The sequence below is a fragment of the Crocuta crocuta genome, unplaced genomic scaffold (assembly GCF_008692635.1).
Source record: "Crocuta crocuta isolate KB4526 unplaced genomic scaffold, BGI_CrCroc_1.0 scaffold4, whole genome shotgun sequence".
Lineage (NCBI taxonomy): Eukaryota > Metazoa > Chordata > Mammalia > Carnivora > Hyaenidae > Crocuta > Crocuta crocuta.
Window position 1 is genome coordinate 1623511 of NW_027529996.1, and position 19339 is coordinate 1642849.

Consider the following 19339-nt stretch of genomic DNA (forward strand, 5'->3'; position numbering starts at 1 on the left):
GCGACCCTCCCCGGCCGGGTGGGGGTGGGGTGGGGACCGGTCGCCATGGCGACGGCGCCTCGGCCCGAGGGGCTCGCGGGTGCCAGGGGCCGGGATGCGGAGGTGCGAACTTTCCCAGGTGGGGTAGTCCAGTGCTGGGTGGAGGCGCCGGGGTCTCGGCGCGGAGCCCCGGGGAGAGGGCCTCTTGTTCGTTGGGGCTGTGCTCCTTGGGCTCGGGGCCAGCCCGTCGTTTCCCCGGTAGTCCTCAGTATTGTCCGTATTTCCGTCCTCTGTAGGAGGTTCTCGACTTACCTGCCCTGGCCGATTCTCAAGTGTGAAATGTGTCGTTCCCCTTCTCCCCCCGGCATCCCACCCCGAAACTAAGTGTGCTTTAGGCTTAGCTTGCAGATTTTTAAAAAGAGGGCCATCTCGTCTGGAAGGATGACTAATTTTTTTCGGAGCAGTTAATGAATATAAATTGGTCCTATATTTGCGATGCGTGGCTTATGCTTTGAATGCAGACTCCGTGCCTTTAGTGTTTCTGATTTATCAGTTTTGCAGTCTGTGTGTGCCAAACCTGGTAGGCAGTGCAGATGTTGCCTGCAGATAGTATTGCTACCTCATTATGTAGTTCGTTTCCGTTTATTTGCATAGAATATTTATGTTTTAACAATTTAGTGCACATCATTTGAACTTTTTAAAGGAAAGTGGAATCTCTTACCCTTGTGTTTCAACACAATATCCAGGAAATAACAAACTTGATCTCCAGCCCCCCAGTTCTGGCACAGAAAGTTTTTTTTTTTTTTTAAGTTTATTCATTTATTTTGGGGGGGGGAGAGAGAGAGAGGGAGAGAGACAAAGAGTGAGTGTGTGAGAGAGAGAGAAAGAAAGAGAAAGAGAAAAGAGAGAATGAATGAGAATCCTAAGTGGCTCCATGCTGTCAGTGCAGAGCCCCAGGCAGGAAACTACAAACCTGACATCTTGACCTGAGCTGGAATGAAGAGTGAGTCCCTTAACTGACTGAGCCACCCAGGTGCCCCTGGCACAAAAAGTTTAATTGCAGACTCTGTGAGGCAGAAGTATTTTTTTTCTTTAAAATATTTGACTTTGTTATTAGGGATGTAGAGGAAGAAAGCATGGAACTGATAAATATAATTAATGCATTGGCTTTGGATAAATAATAACCTATGACTTGCATACACTGAGCTCTTGGTAAATATTTGACCTGAAAGGAAAAAAAAAGAAAAAGAAAAGCTGTGAAAGTCTGTACAGTGAATTAACTGAGCCTTGCTTTACCGGAGCTAAATAAACATTTTCTGACTTTATCTAGGGATGGAAGAGGAGAACCCTTCCTTCTCTTGCTCTTTCTGAGTCATAGAACTGGAAAATTGCTGTATAGCCCACAGGGAAGCAACTGCCTAAGTCTTCTTATGAAAATCAGCAAGGCTAACAATGTAAGAAAGTAAGAAGCAAATGCCAGAATAGTGTAATAACAGCCATCAGGGTGGGTCTGTATTAGGTTAGTAAGATGTCTCTGTGCCCTTGAAGTTCTCTGTTTTTGGCTATGTTGTTTCTTGCTGGTAATCATAAACTGCTTTTAGTTTACAAGTATTTTAAGACATGCTCATTAATGCCCCCAAACAGTGATGGCAGTCCTGATACCCTCACTCCTCCCGCGGTCTGCTTGCATTAGGATGTTCATCATTCTCACATAGAACTGTGCAAAGTCAGGCATCGTTTTCTTATTTGCTAGATGGCTTTTGCCATGGCAGATAGGAAAGCAAGAGGAAAATTTTCGTTTTCTGGATTTGAACTGAGATGTGGCTGTGACATGAGTCCCTCCAGTGAGTGCTGTTCCTTAGCCTTCACTCTTCCACATGTGCCTTTCTTGAAGTGCTAAATACTGTCAGAGTTAGCCTCTCCAGTTTGACTAATATTGGCCAAATGTAGAAAGGCCAGTATTAGTCAAAGAAATCACATGTTTCATAGATAGGGTTAAATTTGTTCATAAATATATTCGTTGATATTGATCAAAATCCTCAACCAGTGCATTTTTTTTAAGAGAGAGAGGGCACAAGTGAGGAGGGGCAGAGAGGAGGAGAGAGAGAGAGATAGAAGCAGGGCTCACCGCAGGTGCGGCTTGGGGGGTTTCTGGTTTGTTTTTGTTACCCGAAGTGAGGCATGAGCTCACCTGAAGCAGGGCTTAAGGTCACCTGAATTGGGACTCAGAACTCACTAACCATATGATCATGACCTGAGCTGAAGTCAGATTCTTAACTGACTGAGCCACGCAGGCGCCCTCAACCACTGCACTTTTAAGTTGTTAAACAGTTGGGATGCTTTTTGCTCCAAGTACAGTAATAGAAAATCCAAGTCAGCCTAGCTAAGGACATCTTTTTCTGTGGTTCTCTCTCCAAAGCAAGGAAACTTCAGCATACCTCTCCTGAGTCTCATTGGTGCATACCTGGGGTCAGGGGTGCCAGGTGCCAATTGTTTTAGGTTTGCGTGCCTAAGTAGGTACTAGCAAGGCAGATAGCATTACTGTTGGAGGACTATGGCCTACTGTTAGATGTCGGAGGTGTGTGTGTGTGTGTGTGTGTGTGTGTGTGTGTGTGTGTGGTGGGCGTATCTTCTGAAGAACTTCGTGTGGGAAGACAGGATAAAACTTTACACAGAAATGGGTATTAATTATTAGGAGAAAGAAAAGGGGGGGCATAGATGCTCAGGGCACAGGCAGAAATAACCTATGACAGTGGAGGTGTTGGTAACTTACACTAGCCTTAATTTGACAAGAATTCTTATGAATGATACGATTAGCCATATATTTCAATGGAGGTAATTCGGAGCAGATACAGGTCTTAAAATTAGTTATACACATTGGTAAATTTAACATAGAAAAAGAATCTAATGAAAGCTGTGATACTGATATGCAGAAAAATTCCCACTATGATTATTACATGCTTAGAGGAAATTTAATTTTGGGGGTGAAAGGGACTGTGAATTTGCAGTGATTATTTTGTTTCTTATTACAGACTAAAAAAGTCCTTTGGTAACTTAATGGCAACATTTTGAGGGAAAGGTTTAAACAGACACCTAGGGTTGGTTTGGGATTATGCTTGAATTATTTTTTTTTATTTCCAAGTTATCTTTTTTTAATTTTCCTTTTTCCTGGTTGTCAAGGTGTTAGTCCCCACTCCCTCACAGGGTCCACTCGCTTTTCCCAAGGTACAACAATTATAAAAGCACAGATGAACAGAGAGTCATGTTATTATTGCAGTAAATTAGAATGGCAGTTTTTTTTAAGGTTTCCAAGAGAAGAGAAAATGGTCCCTTTTTTTTTTTTTTAGAGAAGAGAAGATGGTCCCTTTAGTGGAGTAGGTGGTCTCTAGCAAGTGAGGTGTTTATACATACGATCTCTTAATGAAGTTGGTGAGTTTTTTCCTATATAAAACTACAATTTCAGGTAAATAGGTCACTGTTTCCTTTGTGAATGAATCACAGTAGAAGTTATTTAAAAACATTTTTTAAGGAAAGGGTGCCTGTGGCAACTCTTAATCTTGGGGTCATGAGTTTAAGGGCCCACATCGGTATAGAGCTTACTAAAAAAATATTCTTTAAGGAAAAAAAAAATCTATATGTTATATAAATATATATAAATATAAAAATATAAATATATGGGGGAGCCTGGGTGGCTTAGTCGGTTAANAGAGGGAGACACAGAATCTGAAGCAGTTTCTAGCTCTGAGCTGTCAGTACAGAGCCTGACGTGGGGCTCAAACCCACAAACTGTGAGATCGTGACCTGAGCTGAAGACGGATGCTCAATTAACTGAGCCACCCAGGTTCCCCTATATAAATTTTAAAGTCATGCAAAAACACTCAAACACTGCTAGGGAGAATAAATTGATATAGTATTTATTAAAGTTAACCCAGCAATTCAACTCCTAGGAGTTTATTTTATAGATATACTGGTGTGTGAAATAATGAGTTGTTCATCGCTATGCTATATTGTTTATAGATACAAAAGGTTGGAAGTAATTTTTCTAGTAGGATAGTAGTTAGATTATGGTTAGCTGTGCAATGATGATATACCTTGCAAACATTAAAAAAAAAACCCACAGGAGACTATATAATTTAGGGAACAATTTCTAAGGTGTATTTTTAAGAGGAAAGATAAGGGGTCGTAGAACAAGTGTATATAGTATACCTACCATTTGTGTACAAAAAACAGGAGCAAAAAGGTATTTAAGGGTAACTGCTTGCATATGTTCAGAGTGTTCCTTTAAAGATACACACAAAACCGTTACATTAGTTGTTCAGAGGAGGGGCACTAGGTAGCAGGGGAGCGTTTCACTGTATGTCCCTTTGTACTGTTTAGTTGTCCAGTGCAGGTATGATGTAGTCAAAAGAATGCATAAAATTAAATTTGTAGAAATAAACATGGGGAAAATGTTGCTAAAATATTGTTTATAGGTTCCTGCTTGTGGGGCAGACAAACATTCTAGGTAGTGCTTACCTCTGGGCAAGGGGGAGGGAGAAAAGAATCTAGGAGGAGGCATCCAGGGCTTCCCCAGCCACCTGCAGTGTTTTATTGCTTTAACTGGTGGTGGCTGGCACACGGAGGACGTTCGGGTTGCCTTTTGGGTTGCTTGAAATGTTTTGTTAAGAAAACCCACCTTTGTCAGATTTCCACTTTTAAAACTCCCTCCTCTCCAGAATTCAGTTGTTTCCCTTCCAGTTTGAGATGTGAGATTTTTTTTTTTTTTACTCTTAAAATTTTAGAGTGGGGGTGAAATAGGTAATTAGAATATCTTCAGTAGGTATTTCTTTGTGGCACCTCTTTCCTATTTAAAATGTTCTCTTTCAAAATATGTTTCTTTTTCAGGATTACATATCTGATAAGAACATTTGTCACAGTGTTCTACTGCTGGACAGAGTTCCCTTTAGAAAGCAATAATAGGTTGTTAGCCAATAGTTGACCAATCTGATGTTCTCCAGAGGGAGAGGTGAATCCTGGGAACCTTCCATGGCGGAAATATACCCGTCATCTGTTTTGTTCATAAACGGTATCTTGGCACTACTGTAAAACAGTGACAGTCTCAGGAGTAAAGTTTTGAGCTGTGGAAGGCAGGGGTGGGGGTGGTTCTCTTAATGCATATTGCCAACACAAGGTCCACGTTACTGATTGATTGATTGTGGCGCAGCAGTTAATTTGGCTGCAACTGAGTTTAGTCAATGGAGAATCTTTTGCTTAGTTTTGAGAAAACAGTTCAGGGTTTGATATTGTGCCAAGCCTTTTCTCCAGTTCTGCTGCATATTGGTGGTCCTGTAGAATAGATAGGTCGTAGGACTTGGAGTCAGAAGACCTGTCCCACCTTGATCAAAGTATATAATCTCTCAGAGCCTCATAATTGCCTGTATCACAGGCTTGTTGTGAGGCTCAAATGTGATAATGTGTTTTTTTCTAAGCTATTATATACACTGTATTTTCAAAAGTTTTATGCTGCTGAAATTCTAATATTGAAATATGTTGGTAATTGGGTTCAAGGCAAATATTTCTGTTCCCATAATTAAGGAAAAGAACAGATTATCATATCATACAGCTTTAAATTACCAAGCTTTTGCTGGGAAGAAAGAGGAAGAAAGACAATATTCAGAAGGGCTATTGCCTACTCTGAAAGAGAAAATATTTGAGTCATCAGTGTTGGGACATTATTTGAAAACCTCAGAGGGGAAAGCCTGTATCCAAGTAAGACAGGTTAAAAATGTTCAACTGATTTCTCTGTTGGGTGGTTCAGAGCCATTATTGTGTTACTATGCATAGTGTGTTCCTAAAAGGGAGAACATACATCCTCTCCCAGACGTGTCTTCTGTCCTAGTATATTGTAGATCATACTTCATAAAATTCATTGTAATAATGTTAGTTTTATGATTTTTCTAGCCTATGAAAATTCAAATCCCCAAATTAGAACATTGGAGAGGGGGCTGTACGAGTTGACTCCTGATAGGCTGTGGAGGGGAGGACACCACTTTAAAAAGCAGAAAAACTTGGAGCTGGAACGGATAGCCTAGGAGCAAGAAGTCCTGTCCCGCCCCCTCCCACAGATGTCACTATGTGAAGGTATCGGGGAGCAGATGATGCTCCTACAAGGCGAACAGTTGCTTGGTTCCCAGTCATTTTGTACAGTGTATTCCATTTAAGCATTCTTGGGCGTGAGTAGTACAGATTAGAAAACCTGGTTTTCAGAAAAGGTTACTTTTGTTAACTTGTTGATTTTAATGGTGAATATCATATTTCAGAAAAAACTATTAGTTTTCTGGGGCTGCGGTAACAAAGTACCACAAACTGCGTGGTTTAGAACAACAGAAATTTATTTTCTCACAGTTCTGGAGGCCTAAAGTCTGAAATTAAGGGGTTTGTAGAATTACACTCGAAGACTCTTGGTGAGAATCTTTTCCTTGCCTTTTCCAGCTTTTGGTGGTTCCTGGTGTTCCTTGGCTTGTGGTAGCAAAACTCGTCTCTGCCTTTGTCTTCCCATGGCTGGTGGGCGTGTCTGTGTTCTCTCCGCTTCTTATTAAGGGCATCATTCATTACACATAGACCCCACTCTGAATCTAGGATGATTTCATTTTGAGATCCTTACCTGATTATATTTGCAACTCTCCTGTTCCCACATAAGATCACATTCTGGGGTGTAGGGGCACGATTCAACCCACTACACTTGCCATTTTATATGCTTTTGGTTTTATACTCTTGCTTTCTCCCTTATAATACTTTAATTTTTGAGACACTTTTTTAAACTAAAAAAAATACTTATTTATTTTGAGAGAGAGCTAGTGAGTGTGCACACACATGTGCTCTTGTGAGCAGGGGAGGAGTAGAAAGAGAATTCCAAGCAGGCTCCGTGCTGGCAGCACAGAGCCCAATGCAGGGCTTGTTGTCACGAACTGTGAGATCATGACCTGAGCCAAAATCAAGAGTCGGACGCTTAACCGACCGAACCACCCAGGCACCTCAATTTTTGAGAAACTTTCAGTTGGTTTGCTAAAATGAATAAAGTGTGTTCTTGGTATCTTGTCTTAAAACATTGAAATTGACGAGGCAGTTTTTAGTAGACTGAATTAATTTTCTCATATGGGAAAAAGATCATAGTAGCAGATCCAGACACATAGTAGGTGCAGGTACTCAGCTATTAAATTAATGAATGAATTTTTAGAGTAATTCTTATTGGTATGCAAGAATTCAGCTATTCTTTTCAAAACCGTTAAGACTATAAATTAAGGATTCTAATGATATGTTCAACTTCATAGACTTATGTTTTATTAAAAGGATATCTGTATCTGTATTATTATACTGTTTAACACCCTTTTAGGATTATCTTTTTAGGAGTACCTGGGTGGTTAAGTGTCCAACTTCGGCTCAGGTCATAATCTTGCAGTCCGTCAGTTCCAGCCCCACATTGGGCTCTGTGCTGACAGCTCACAGCCTGGATCCTGCTTCAGATTGTGTGTGTGTGTCTCTCTCTGCCCCTCCCCAACTTGCGCTCTGTCTCTGTCTCTCTCAAAAATAAGTAAACATTTAAAAAAATTAAAAAATAACTTTATAAAAAATTAAAAAGTTATCACATTTCAGTTACTATTTTGGGGAAAAGCACAAGTTTTTGAGATAGATCTGGGTTCATGTTTTGATTTCGCTAGCCACCATGCCTTTGGGCAAGTTATTTCATGTTCCTGTGTCTCAGTTACGTGTTAAGTGTTGCTAGTAATATCAGTCTTAAGGGTTGATTAGAGTTAGGGAGTCAGTAGGTGTGGACAAAAAGTGGGTGTGTCATGTCTATTAACCTAAGTTGTATATGTTAATTATGTGTTACAAATCAATTGGATATATATTTAAAAAATAGTATTTGTTTAAAAAATGTGATTTAAGCTCAAATTACCGTGTGCTCTTCTATGACTGAGTAAGTGTTCCTGTAGTTTTTAGGTAGTAGGTGAAATCACTGCTAAGAACTTGGTGCTAAGTGTATATGTCTAGCAGTAATACGTTGAAAATTAACCAAAGTCAGGAAGGGGTTGAACTTTGGAAGCTAGAAATCTCAGGATTGGTGGTTGATGGAAGGGGGGAGGAATTGAAGGTTGGTGGAATTGAAGCTTATGAAGCTTATGAAGATGGGAGCTAGATGGATAGAAATCATAGCTATTAATTATTTAGCACTTATTATGTGCTTAAAGGGATGCTACTGAGTCTAAGTGGATAAAGGGGACAAATCAAAGAGCTGAGATAATTGGTCATACGGGGATTTTAGAGCCTATTAGATAGGGAGAGAGGGGGCACGTCTGGGAGCCATGGAAAAGAAATAGCCCTAAATAGTAATAGCCACCATTTATTTATCAAGCATTTACTGTGCCGGGCACTATGGAAAGTGCTTTACAAACCCTATCATGCATTCCTTATAGTCACCTGTATGTGTGTGGTATTCTTATTATTACAGTCGACTGAATAGAAGGTTGAAGTAGTTTAATGTGCCCAGGTCAAACATTCAGTAAATGCCTTCATCCTAGAACAGAACCCAGGTCTGTGTGACTACAAAGTCTATGCTTTGTACACAGATTAATTTCTCATGTGAGAGGAGAATGGGGCATTCAACCCTGTTCCTGAAAAACGTGAATCTTAACACCCATCGTTTTTTTTTTTTTTTCTTCCATTTGGGATTTTTGAATTGTAAAGAATATAAAACAATAAGTAAAATATGAAAAAAATCACTATAGAGTATTTTTATTTTAGTGCATTATCATTTTCATAGAAGTATTTTTGTTATAGCTAGAAAATGTGGATAGCATATGTTTTTGTTGCTCTTTTTATGATTATAAGACCATTTTCTGTAGTCTTCCTATGAGAAAGAGTCTATTCTGTTGGAATAACAATGTATTAAACTGTTCTCTAAAATAGGTCATTTAGTCATTCTTAAACACTGTAATAAAAATAATGTACATTTTAAAATCTGCTTCTAAGTTAAATTCTGAGGAACTACAGATTAAAAAAAAAAATCTCACTCTTAATGCTGTTCTAGTATATCGACTCTTTTTCTTCCCCTAAAATGTTTCTGTTGGTTTGCCAGGCATGAAAAAGGAATTAGTGCACTAATTTTCCCTTAAAAAAACAAACTGATTATGTACCCTGCATATTTACTTAGGGGTGTGTGTGTGTGTGTGTGTGTGTGTGTGAAAGAGAGAGAGAGAAAGAGAGAGAGAGATTGAATTTGATCTCCTTACAGTAGTTGATATGACACCTTTCTCCTCCGTTACTGTTCAGTTTTTGTTTGAATAGTATTTATACAGTCATACTTTTGTGATTTCTCTTGTTTCAAAAATCAAGAAGATATGCCTCTATTTCTTCTAAGTAATCTCTAATTTGAAACGCTCAAGTATTAGAACAAGTTGTACTTTGATTGTTTGGTTATTGATTTCGTTCTGTTTATTTACCTTTCTTATTTGGCGGAGGACTTCTATTGTTCATAGGTGATATAATATTCTCTACTCCCTGTTACTCATGAGTTGCATTTTACTTGATTCCCTGTTCTTTGTCTATCACCATCCATCCTTTACATGCTAACTTTAGTTTCTTCTTAATTTTTGGTATGTTTACAATAAAATTTTCTGTCATATTTCTGCAACTTACTGCTTTCTAAATGACTTTAATTGTTCTGTTGTAAAATTCATCTTGCTCTGCTCTTTATAACTTTCGTATTTTTTTATTTAAAAGAGTTTACTATTTTTATTTTTTTGTTAACATTTTTTTAAATCTTTATTTTTGAGAGAGAGAGAGCGAGAGAGACTCTGGGAGAGGAACAGAGAGAGAGGAAGGCAAAGAATCTGAAGCAGACTCTAGACTCTCAGCTGTCAGCACAGGGCCTGACACGGGGCTCCAACCCACCAACTGTGAGATCATGACTTGAGCCGAAGTCAGACTCTTAACTGACTGAGCTGCCCAGGCGCCCCTTTATTTTTATTTTTTTAAATGGGCTTCATGCCCAGTGCAGAGCTCTGTGCAGGGCTTGAACTCACAACCCTGATATCAAGACCTGAGATGAGATCAAGAGTTGGACGCTTAACTGACTGAGCCATCCAGGCACACCTTAAAAGATTTTATGTTTGAGTAATTTCTATACCAGTGTAGGTTCGAACTTGGCAACCCTGAGATCAAGAGTCAGATGCTATACTGACTGAGCCAGCCAGGTGCTCCATAACTTCTATATTATCACCTTGTGATAGTTAATTTTTTCTACAACATTCATGTATTCTTGGGTTCATGTTTTAGATGTTCTTGTTTTAATTAATGTCTGTTCTTTTTGCTTTATTCTTTTGTACTTTAAAATGTTTTAGTTTTTCTTACCTTACAGTTATTTGGGTCATCTTCAGAGGCCAGGAAGGTCCCAGGGCCCCAGGTCGCTTTTGGTCAGTTCTGTTTGCTGTGGCAGTGTTAACTGGCATGTAGCAGATGGCAGTACATGAATGAATTTGAAAGAATACGTTGAGTCTTCTAGTGCAATTCCTTCTTTAATGATAGAATGCCCATCTGGAGTTCTGATAAGACCCATTGTTTCTGGGGTGCCTGGGTGGCTTAGTTGGTTGAGCATCCTACTCTTGATTTTGGCTGAGGTCATGATCCCAGGGTCATAGGATCCCTGATATGGCATTGAGCCCTGCTTAAGATTCTCCCTTTCTCTGTCTCTCTACCTACCTTGTGCACACTCTCTTGAAAAAAAAAAAAAAAAAAAGACTCAGTTGTTTCAAAGTTAATCTGGGTTGAGATTAAGTTGAGCAGGGTATCCTATGAGAGGAGAGTGTTTGATTTGTGATGAATTGGGAGTTCAGTCCCAAATGGATTCTGCTTTAGCATTCCTTCTGATTCAGAGTCTGCCAGTAGTATCCAGTATTTCCCAGTATTTCCCAGCCCTGTTTGAGCTATGCAGTTAATGGGAGAAGGTTTCTACTAAGCTTGGAGATTTTGGGGGTAGTTTGGACAGATGAGATTACTGCTGCTTCAGGTATCAATAAACTAGGTCTCAGAAAGAGGATACTTCCTAAATTGGGGTTTAACAGTCAAGTTGACTACACTTAGTCACATCTGATTGATATAGGAGATTGGAGAAAGCCTTATTTCTTTCCATTAGAATTAGAAATTAGAAAGTGCTTCTAATTTCCACAGTCTCATTTCAGCTGTGATTATAGGTTTTTCTTTATTACTGATTTCATGTATAATTAGTTTTTGATGGAAGTATGTCCAGTGTATTCCTACTCTATACAGTCTTTCAGGAAACTTCTATAATGTCTTAGCCATGGGTGGTTTTGAGATTAGTTGAGCTATACAAATGGTGGTAATAAGAAAATTTAGAGATTCCATTTACATGGTAGTAGTTTAAAACTGGCATTTTGATTCTGTGATAATGCTTTGTGTTAGGGTTGACTATGTTGCAGTTATCTATTTCGTGATTTGTTGGGAAGATTTACATTCTACAGGTATTGTGCAGGTTAAAGAATCTGGACAAAGTAGAAGGTGAACTTAGGTGATAAATTGCATTTTTGAGAAGGATTGAGACTTAACTCTGATCTAAACAGTTTTCTTGGAGGCTTAACACTTTGTTCTCCAAATGTGAAATACCTGTATAACTTACCTTGGGTTTAATATTATTAATTAAAACATTTAAGGAAAATAGCAAATGCTTAAAACAATTCGAAGTAATTAGGAACTACCCCACCCCCTGCCCTTCTCAACTGCAGGGAGCGTGAGGGCAGAAGAGCCCATGACTCATTGTTTGGGTTGGCCTGGTATGGGGGGAAACGTTGGATTGTTGAAAACCATTCGACCTGATGATCTGTAAGGTTCTCTTTAGTTCCAAGATTTTATGCTCTTTATTGTTAATTATCAAGAGCACCTATTAAATGAGGAACAAGCAATGAGTCTTTTGTCTTTTAGAAAGCTAATTTAACTATCTTGTTGTCTCCCTCTTGCCCCCCACCTTAAAAACCTACAGTGGTTTGTAATCCTTGAGGGTTTTTAAAGGGTGGGCAGGCTCAGCTCCAACCCAAATCCCAGGTCAAGTGGGAAAACCTATTTAGATTGGAATAAGGAGAAAAATTCTTAAACACAGGAAGTTTAAATCTTTTTTTTTTTTAAGTTTATTTTGAGAGAGAACATATGCTCATGTGTGCCTGCATGAGCAGGGGAGAGGCAGAGAGAGAGAGAGGGAGAGATAGAATCCCAAGCAGGCTCCATGCTGTTAGTGCAGTACCTAAGCTGGGGCTCGATTCCACGACTTCAAGATCACGACCTGAGCTGAAATCAAGAGTCTGATGCTTAACTAACTGAGCCACCCAGGCACGCCTAAACACAAGAAGTTTAAATGATCAATAATTGAGTTTTCAACTTGGAAATGATAAAAAGTATTGTAATAATCTGCCAAGGGCTGCCATAACAAAATACCTTAGACAGAATGGCTTTAACAACAGAAGTTTATTTTCTTACAGTCTGGAGGCGAAACACTGGAGATCAAGGTTTCAGCAGGGTTGGTGCCTTCGAGGTGTCTCTCCTTAGCTTGCAGATGGCTGCCTCCTCCCTGTGCCCTCCCAGGGTTTTCCGTGTGAACCCCTGCTGTGTCTCTGTATCCAGATTTACTCTTAGAAAGATAACACGAGTGGGGGGGGTGTGGGAATTCGGACCTACCTGATCTGTTTCTTTTAATAGTCACTTCTTTACAGGCCCTATTTCCACATACTGTCACATTTGGAGAGGGAGAGTTTCAACATATGAATTTTGGGGGAGACACAATTCAGCACATAACATACATAAATAACTAAGAAGGAATTTCTTATTTATTTACCTGTGCTTTTTAGCTGGTAATTACCAAGTTTACCGGAGAAAGCTCTCAGCTATTATTCTTACAAACTATTTCCTAATTTAGAAGAGAATATTTTTTTCCTAAAAAGCCCCGTGTCAGGCTCTGTGCTGACAGCTCCGAGCCTGAAGCTTGCTTTGAATTCTTTGTTTCCCTCTCTCTCTCTGCCCCTCCCCTGCTCGCTCGCTCTCTCTCAAAAATAAATAAAAAATTTTAAAAAATTGAAAAGAATTTTTTATTCTTAAAAATAGAAACTGCATGTTGATGAACTCTGAAATGTGAAAGGTTAAGATGTTATAGATAGGAGTGTGTCTGTAGCATGAGGCATTTTTTGGGATGATGGAACTCTTCTGTGTATGATTCTAATGGTGGCTTTACCAGTTACTACATGTTAAACTTCATAGAACTGTTCACCGAAAGCAAAAAGTTCAGTTTTTCTTTAAAGTTCAAGTTGTATATATGACAGCTTAAGAATTAAAAAATAAGAATTTAAAAGTGCAAAAAAGTCTATAGCAAAAAGGAAGTCTCTTCTTTCTGTGGTAGCTTTCCAGTTTTTCTTTCTGGAAGAAACCACTGTTACCAGTTTTCTTACATATTCTCCCACTTAATCATTCTTGAACATGTAAACAACACTTAGGGGCAAATCAGGCAGAATTGAAAGGAACTTAAATTTGCTCAGTATTTTCTGAGAATACAAAGATGACTGCTCTTAGAATACATCTAAATACGTTATTAATCAAGCCTGGCACTAATTGGTTAAAATTATTTTTCCTACAGTTGGCAAACATGAATTGACCGGGCATAAAGTTGCTGTGAAGATACTCAATCGACAGAAGATTCGAAGCCTTGATGTGGTAGGAAAGATCCGCAGAGAAATTCAGAACCTCAAGCTTTTCAGGCATCCTCATATAATTAAACTGTAAGATCTGATTGTGTTAAATATAGTCATATCATTTTAAAATAATTTTTGTTAACTTGCTTAATCAGACAAATGAGAAAGATGACTGACATTTCTTGAATCTTCCCTCAAGATTTAGAGGTTTTTGCCTGTTCATGTATTTATCTATATCTAACCCTGTTCCTGGTCACCTAAACCTGTGTTCATGTTTTGCCCTTGTGCTTACCAACTGTTACCTTCCTCATTCTTTCTTGTCTTCTGGACATGCCTTTCTGATAGATAACTTTCTGTGTCCCTGTCATTGTAGAACCAACAATGATTTGCTAGTAAAAACTCTTGACCTCCAAATTTCCACATGTCACTTAGCCAGTAGAAAGGGTGTTCCCCTGTACTGCTTATATCTGAGAAAACGATGGTAAAATTTCAAGACTCTAGTATTTCAGAAGGGCAGTGATATTATGGTGGTTTTACAGGGGCCAGTTGTAGGCTTCCATATAACTTATTTATTGCTCAGTTTTCTCATGCGGGCTGTCAGTGACGACTGCTTAGCTTTTGTGTTGAATGAGCTGACTCAATCACTCTCCTCTCTCCTCATTTGCTGAGGTGCTGTGGTTTTAAGTGCTGTCCATAAGCTGATGATCTCTCCATATATACCCCCTGCTTTGATACCTCTTCCCCTGACTGCACATCCATCACGCACTACCTCCTTCACATCCCTGTAGGGAGGCCTGAGCTGAACTGTTTCCCGTCCCCAAGCCTGCTCTTCTCACAGCTGTCACCCTCTCTGTGAATATCCAGTTCCTCAGGGCAGAGACTTAGGAACCATCCAGAACTTCCTGTCATCCATTCCATTTTTTCCTTCAGAATCTATCTAGAATCCGAGTGTTTCTCAATTGCTTCATTGCCGTCAACCTAGTTTGAGCCACTGTCCTCTCTGTCACGGATTCCTACAGTAGCCTCTTACCTCCACGTTTACCATCTAGTTAGTTCTTCATGTTGTTGCCGTGAATTCAAGTTTCCTTTCTAATAGAGCAGATCACATGACTCCTTTGCTTAAAACTTTTAATAGCTTTGCATCTCCCTTAGAGTAGAAGCCAAAGCCTCATCGTGGCTTGTAAGGTTCTCTATCCTCTGGTCTCCAGATACCTCTTTTAGTCCACATCCTATTTCTTTCTGCCAGCTCACTCTGCTCTAGCTGTCTTACCATTCCTCAAACATGCCATGCAGGCTTGTACCTTGGGGCCTTTGCACTTGCTGGTTCACCTTCTTCCTAGATCGTGGCATGATTTGCTCCCTTGCATCAGGTTCCGCTCAAATATTACTCTCTCAGACAGTCCTTCCTTAAACGCCCTGTGTGAGAGATTCTCCTTAGAAGATTGTTTTGTTTCTCTTCATAGCATGTTCCACCACCTGAGATATTGCTTATTTATTTAGTGTCTGTTTCCTGGCTCCTGGAACATGAACTCCATGAAGGCAGAGAATTTGTTTTGTTCCCTGCAATTTTCCCGGATTCTAGCACAGTGCCTGCTATATTATAGGCGCTTAGTAAATATTTACTGAATGAATAAATATACATGTTTTAATATTGGTAGATAATGTTTTCTCTCACCAGGTACCAGGTCATCAGTACACCATCTGATATTTTCATGGTGATGGAATATGTCTCAGGAGGAGAGCTATTTGATTATATCTGTAAAAATGGAAGGGTAAGCAGTTCTGATTTAATCCTGTATATATTTTGTAACTCCCCTTATTCCTTACTAGCTTCAAGATGTCAGAGAGCAATTTTGTTAAGAGGTCTGAGTAACAATCAATTCCCTTAGTCATGTATTTGTCTAAAATTATAGACCAGTTAGAGTTAGAGGAGACTTTAAGGATTATTTCCTTAGCTTACTTACACGGATGTGGAAGCTGAGACTCACAATTTGTAGATTTACTCAAGGTCATGTGATTATTAATGACAGAATTGGATTGAGACCCCAGAACTCATGATCCTCCAACTCATGCTTTTGGGGTTTACAGATAACATATATCTTGAAGTATGTATTTAATCCTTACAAAATATATTAAATGAAGATCTAGGCCTTGCTAGTCAACCTTAGCCACATTTAAATTGCATTCATTTTTTGGTTTCAGAAATCTGATGTACCTGGAGTAGTAAGAACAGGCTCCATGAAGGAGGTAGGAATTAGACTTAAAGAATTTAGACTTGGAAGGAACTTTTGAAGATATTTTGAACAGTATCTTAAGTTACAGACATATGAAGTAAACATTGCCCCTCTCGCCCATGTTTTTTCTCATACCGAGGTTACATGGTGTGCTAAAATCTCTTTCTAAAAGAGCTGTGTCTAGCAGTGAGAAGCCATTTTTTCCCCTCCCAAAGTTTTTTATATCATTCATTCATTTGTTCTATGTAGCATATCTGTTGACTTTCATCAAGATCCAGCTCATTAACCAAGTTAATTTTGATTTTATTATTTTTTAACATGGTTCATTTCGATTTTCAGGTATTCCACCTCTCTGTTCACTGTAACCCCTCACCCCATGCTATGCTATGCTGGGAAAATGGAAACAGGCCCAAGTTGAATTAGTATCTTGTTTTCTTATCTTTTCCATTTGTCTTTTCTTGGTCATTTTGCTTTTACATTATGGGAATTTTCTTCAATTTATACCTGTTGTATATTAAAATTTCAGCTTTTGGGGCGCCTGGGTGGTTCAGTCAGTTAAGGTCATGATCTCATGGCTGGTGAGTTCAAGCCCTGCGTTGGACTCTGTGCTGACAGCTCAGAGCCTGGAGCCTGCTTCTGAGTCTGTCTGTCTCTGCCCTTCCCCCACTTACGCTGTGTCTCTCCCTCTCTCTCAAAAATAAATAAACATCAAAAAAATTTTTAAATTTCAGCTGTCATATTTTCAATTTCAAAAATCTTGCTTTCTGAAATTTTCTTTTTTCTTTCTTTTTTTTAAAGTTTATTTATTTTGAGAGAGCAAGAGTGCAGGTGTGCACATGGGGCGGGGCAGAGAAAGGGTAAGAAAGGGAATCCTAAGCATGTTCCGTGCCCAGTATGGGCGCCTGATGCGTGAGATCTTGACCTAAGCTGAAATCAAGAGTTGGACACTTAACTGACTGAGCCACCTAGGCACCTCTGAAATTTTCTTTTTTTCTTTTTCTTTTTTTTAATTAATTTTCTTAAAAATTTTATTTATTTTTGAGACAGAGAAAGAGCTTGAGGCAGGGAGGGGCAGAGAGAGAGGGGGTGCACAGAATCCAAAGCAGGCCTCCAGGCTCTGAGCTGTCAGCACAGAGCCTGATGTAGGGCCCGAACCCACGAACTGCGAGATCATGACCTGAGCTGAGAGTCGGACGTTCTAACTGACTGAGCCACCCAGGCGCCCCCAAGAAATTTTCTTTTTTAAATAGCCAGTTCTGCTCCACAAATGTAATACTCTTATCTGACTGAGGATAACAGTTTTTTTTTAAAGTTTTTAATTTTCCAATAAGTTAACATGCAGTGTTATATTCAATTCAGGTATACAGTGTAGTGATTCAACAATTCTGTACATTAATCAGTGCTCATCATAAGTGTACTCTTAATCCCCATCACCGTTTCACCCATTCCTCCGTCCTCTGGTAACCATCAGTTTGTTCTCTGTAGTTAAGAGTCAACAGTTTTTATTTATTTATTTATTTACATTTTCATCTGTTCCCTATATGGTTACTGTTCCTTCTGTGCTCCCTGGTCCTTCCCTCCCCCACTCCCTCCACCCCCATTCATTTTATTGGTCTTTGTCTTTTGTAAAGACCCTTCCTCAGATATCTGGTGATTCTTGCTTATTTGAGTGAGGTGCTAAGGGCCAAGCTCATGTAGGTGGAACTTAATGATTGGTGGGCCTTCCCATTGGTTGAATAGGTAGGGATCTGTCCATTTTGTTAGGGTACACCAAATACCAGTAATTTCAAATATTTTTCCTTAGATCAGAGGGTTGCCCTGGAAGAAATCTTCCAATTTCCTTGAAGTATTAGCTTAGCTGTCAGTTTTCTGAGGGCTGAATGGGGAAGAGGCCTGCAAGTCTGGGTAGTTAGTATGTTGACTTTCACTTAATCCCTGTGTTTTCCTTCGGGTGCCTCATCCCTGCCTTGGTGTCCTTGAGAACAGAGCTGGTTCAGCCTTACTCAAGAGTAAATCATGGGTCTTCCTCCCCAGTAGGGGGCAGTTTAAAACTTACTTCAACCAATTATCCTGCTTTTGGTCCTCCTCTCGTTTCTCCCTTCACATATTTCTAAGGACTCTAATCTCCAAGCTTTTCCAGAGTTCTGTGTGCAGGCTAGTTTAGTACTGATTTTCACCCTGCAGGCTTAAGGTTTCTGCTCTCTCTGTTTGGCAAAGTCTTTATCGCTGTTCATCCACTCTACAGCTTGGTGACTCCTTCTGATTGCTGTTGTCACTTTTCTTGCACTTTTTGTCTTTATACGCTGATGTCCTTTTAGTGATGTTTCAAGGTGTGGAGACAAAGTCTGCCATGTTTAACTGGAAATAACGCTTTAACTTTTCTAACCTTCCTTCGTAGACTTCCCCTTTTTCATCTTTTGTACTGTATTTATTGTTAATATAATATAATTTTCATTTTTGTAGTCTGTTTAGTTTACCAATTTATTTTGTTTAATCAGTTAAGTTTTCTTTCACATTTAGAACACATTCTTTTTTTTCATTTAGTTTATTTAATATAAAGTATTAAAAAATGAATCTACATTTCTTCTAGAAATAAATGTGTTCGTTTGCTAACAGGTTATTTTCTCTAGAGGAAGGGTATCTCATTGTACTTCATTAGTTTTAATTTTGTTTTCAAAATAAATTACTAGTTCATCTTTTCTCTCAGATTGTCCATGCCATTTAAAGTGTAGAAATCTGGTTTTAGAATGCTAATTTGTGACTTCTGTTAGAAAATTGCATATTATAGACAATTAATAGGCTGTTTATTAAATATGACTTCATGGGTACAGGCTTATTCAAATAATGGTTATCACTTTTGGGAAAAATCATAAAACAAGACAATATGAATAAATGGAATGAGAAGTGTTTAAAGAATATTTTTTAAAATGTTAATTCCTGCATAAGATAATTTTTTCAGAAAAAAGGCACATGCTTTTACATTTTTCAAAACAAACGAATTAAAGTTTTTCTTTTGTTAAAACTAAAAGGCCTTTATTTCAGGACATATAACTTGATTGCTTTCTAATTTAGTAACAGTCTTGAATGTTACCTCCTCATATAGTCTAAAATAGTATCACCCACCCCAACATAATTCCGTGCCATTATTCTGCTTTATTTTTCTTCAAAACACTACTTGATGGTCTATTTATTTCTTTATTGTCTATTTTTGTCAGTTAGATTAGAGCCTTTGTTTTATTCATTGCTGTATCTTGTGTGTCTAAAATAGTGCATAGTACACTAAAGATGTTCAATAAATATTTGTTAAAGAATTAAGGATTAAATGTTTCCAATTTATAGGAGAAAATGTGTAGCTTCAAGGAGAAGTTGACACTATTTGAAATAGCTCATGAAATACAGGGG

The 19339-nt window shown here is 38.8% G+C and overlaps 1 protein-coding gene across 4 annotated transcripts in view; it reads left to right on the forward strand.

The window, feature by feature from the left end:
• PRKAA1 (protein kinase AMP-activated catalytic subunit alpha 1) overlaps window positions 1–19339 on the forward strand; it is a 41408-nt gene that overhangs the window by 9105 nt on the left and 12964 nt on the right. Inside the window, exons 1-4 of one of the 4 annotated variants that reach the window (XM_077763451.1) lie at window positions 85–102; window positions 13649–13790; window positions 15382–15475; window positions 15906–15950. In XM_077763451.1, the coding sequence (XP_077619577.1) occupies window positions 15416–15475; window positions 15906–15950 (105 nt within the window). In that variant the 5' untranslated portion in view covers window positions 85–102; window positions 13649–13790; window positions 15382–15415. Of the gene's footprint in view, window positions 1–84; window positions 103–13648; window positions 13791–15381; window positions 15476–15905; window positions 15951–19339 lie in introns of those variants that run through there. The other 3 variants (XM_077763447.1, XM_077763449.1, XM_077763450.1) reach the window with 3 other exon arrangements.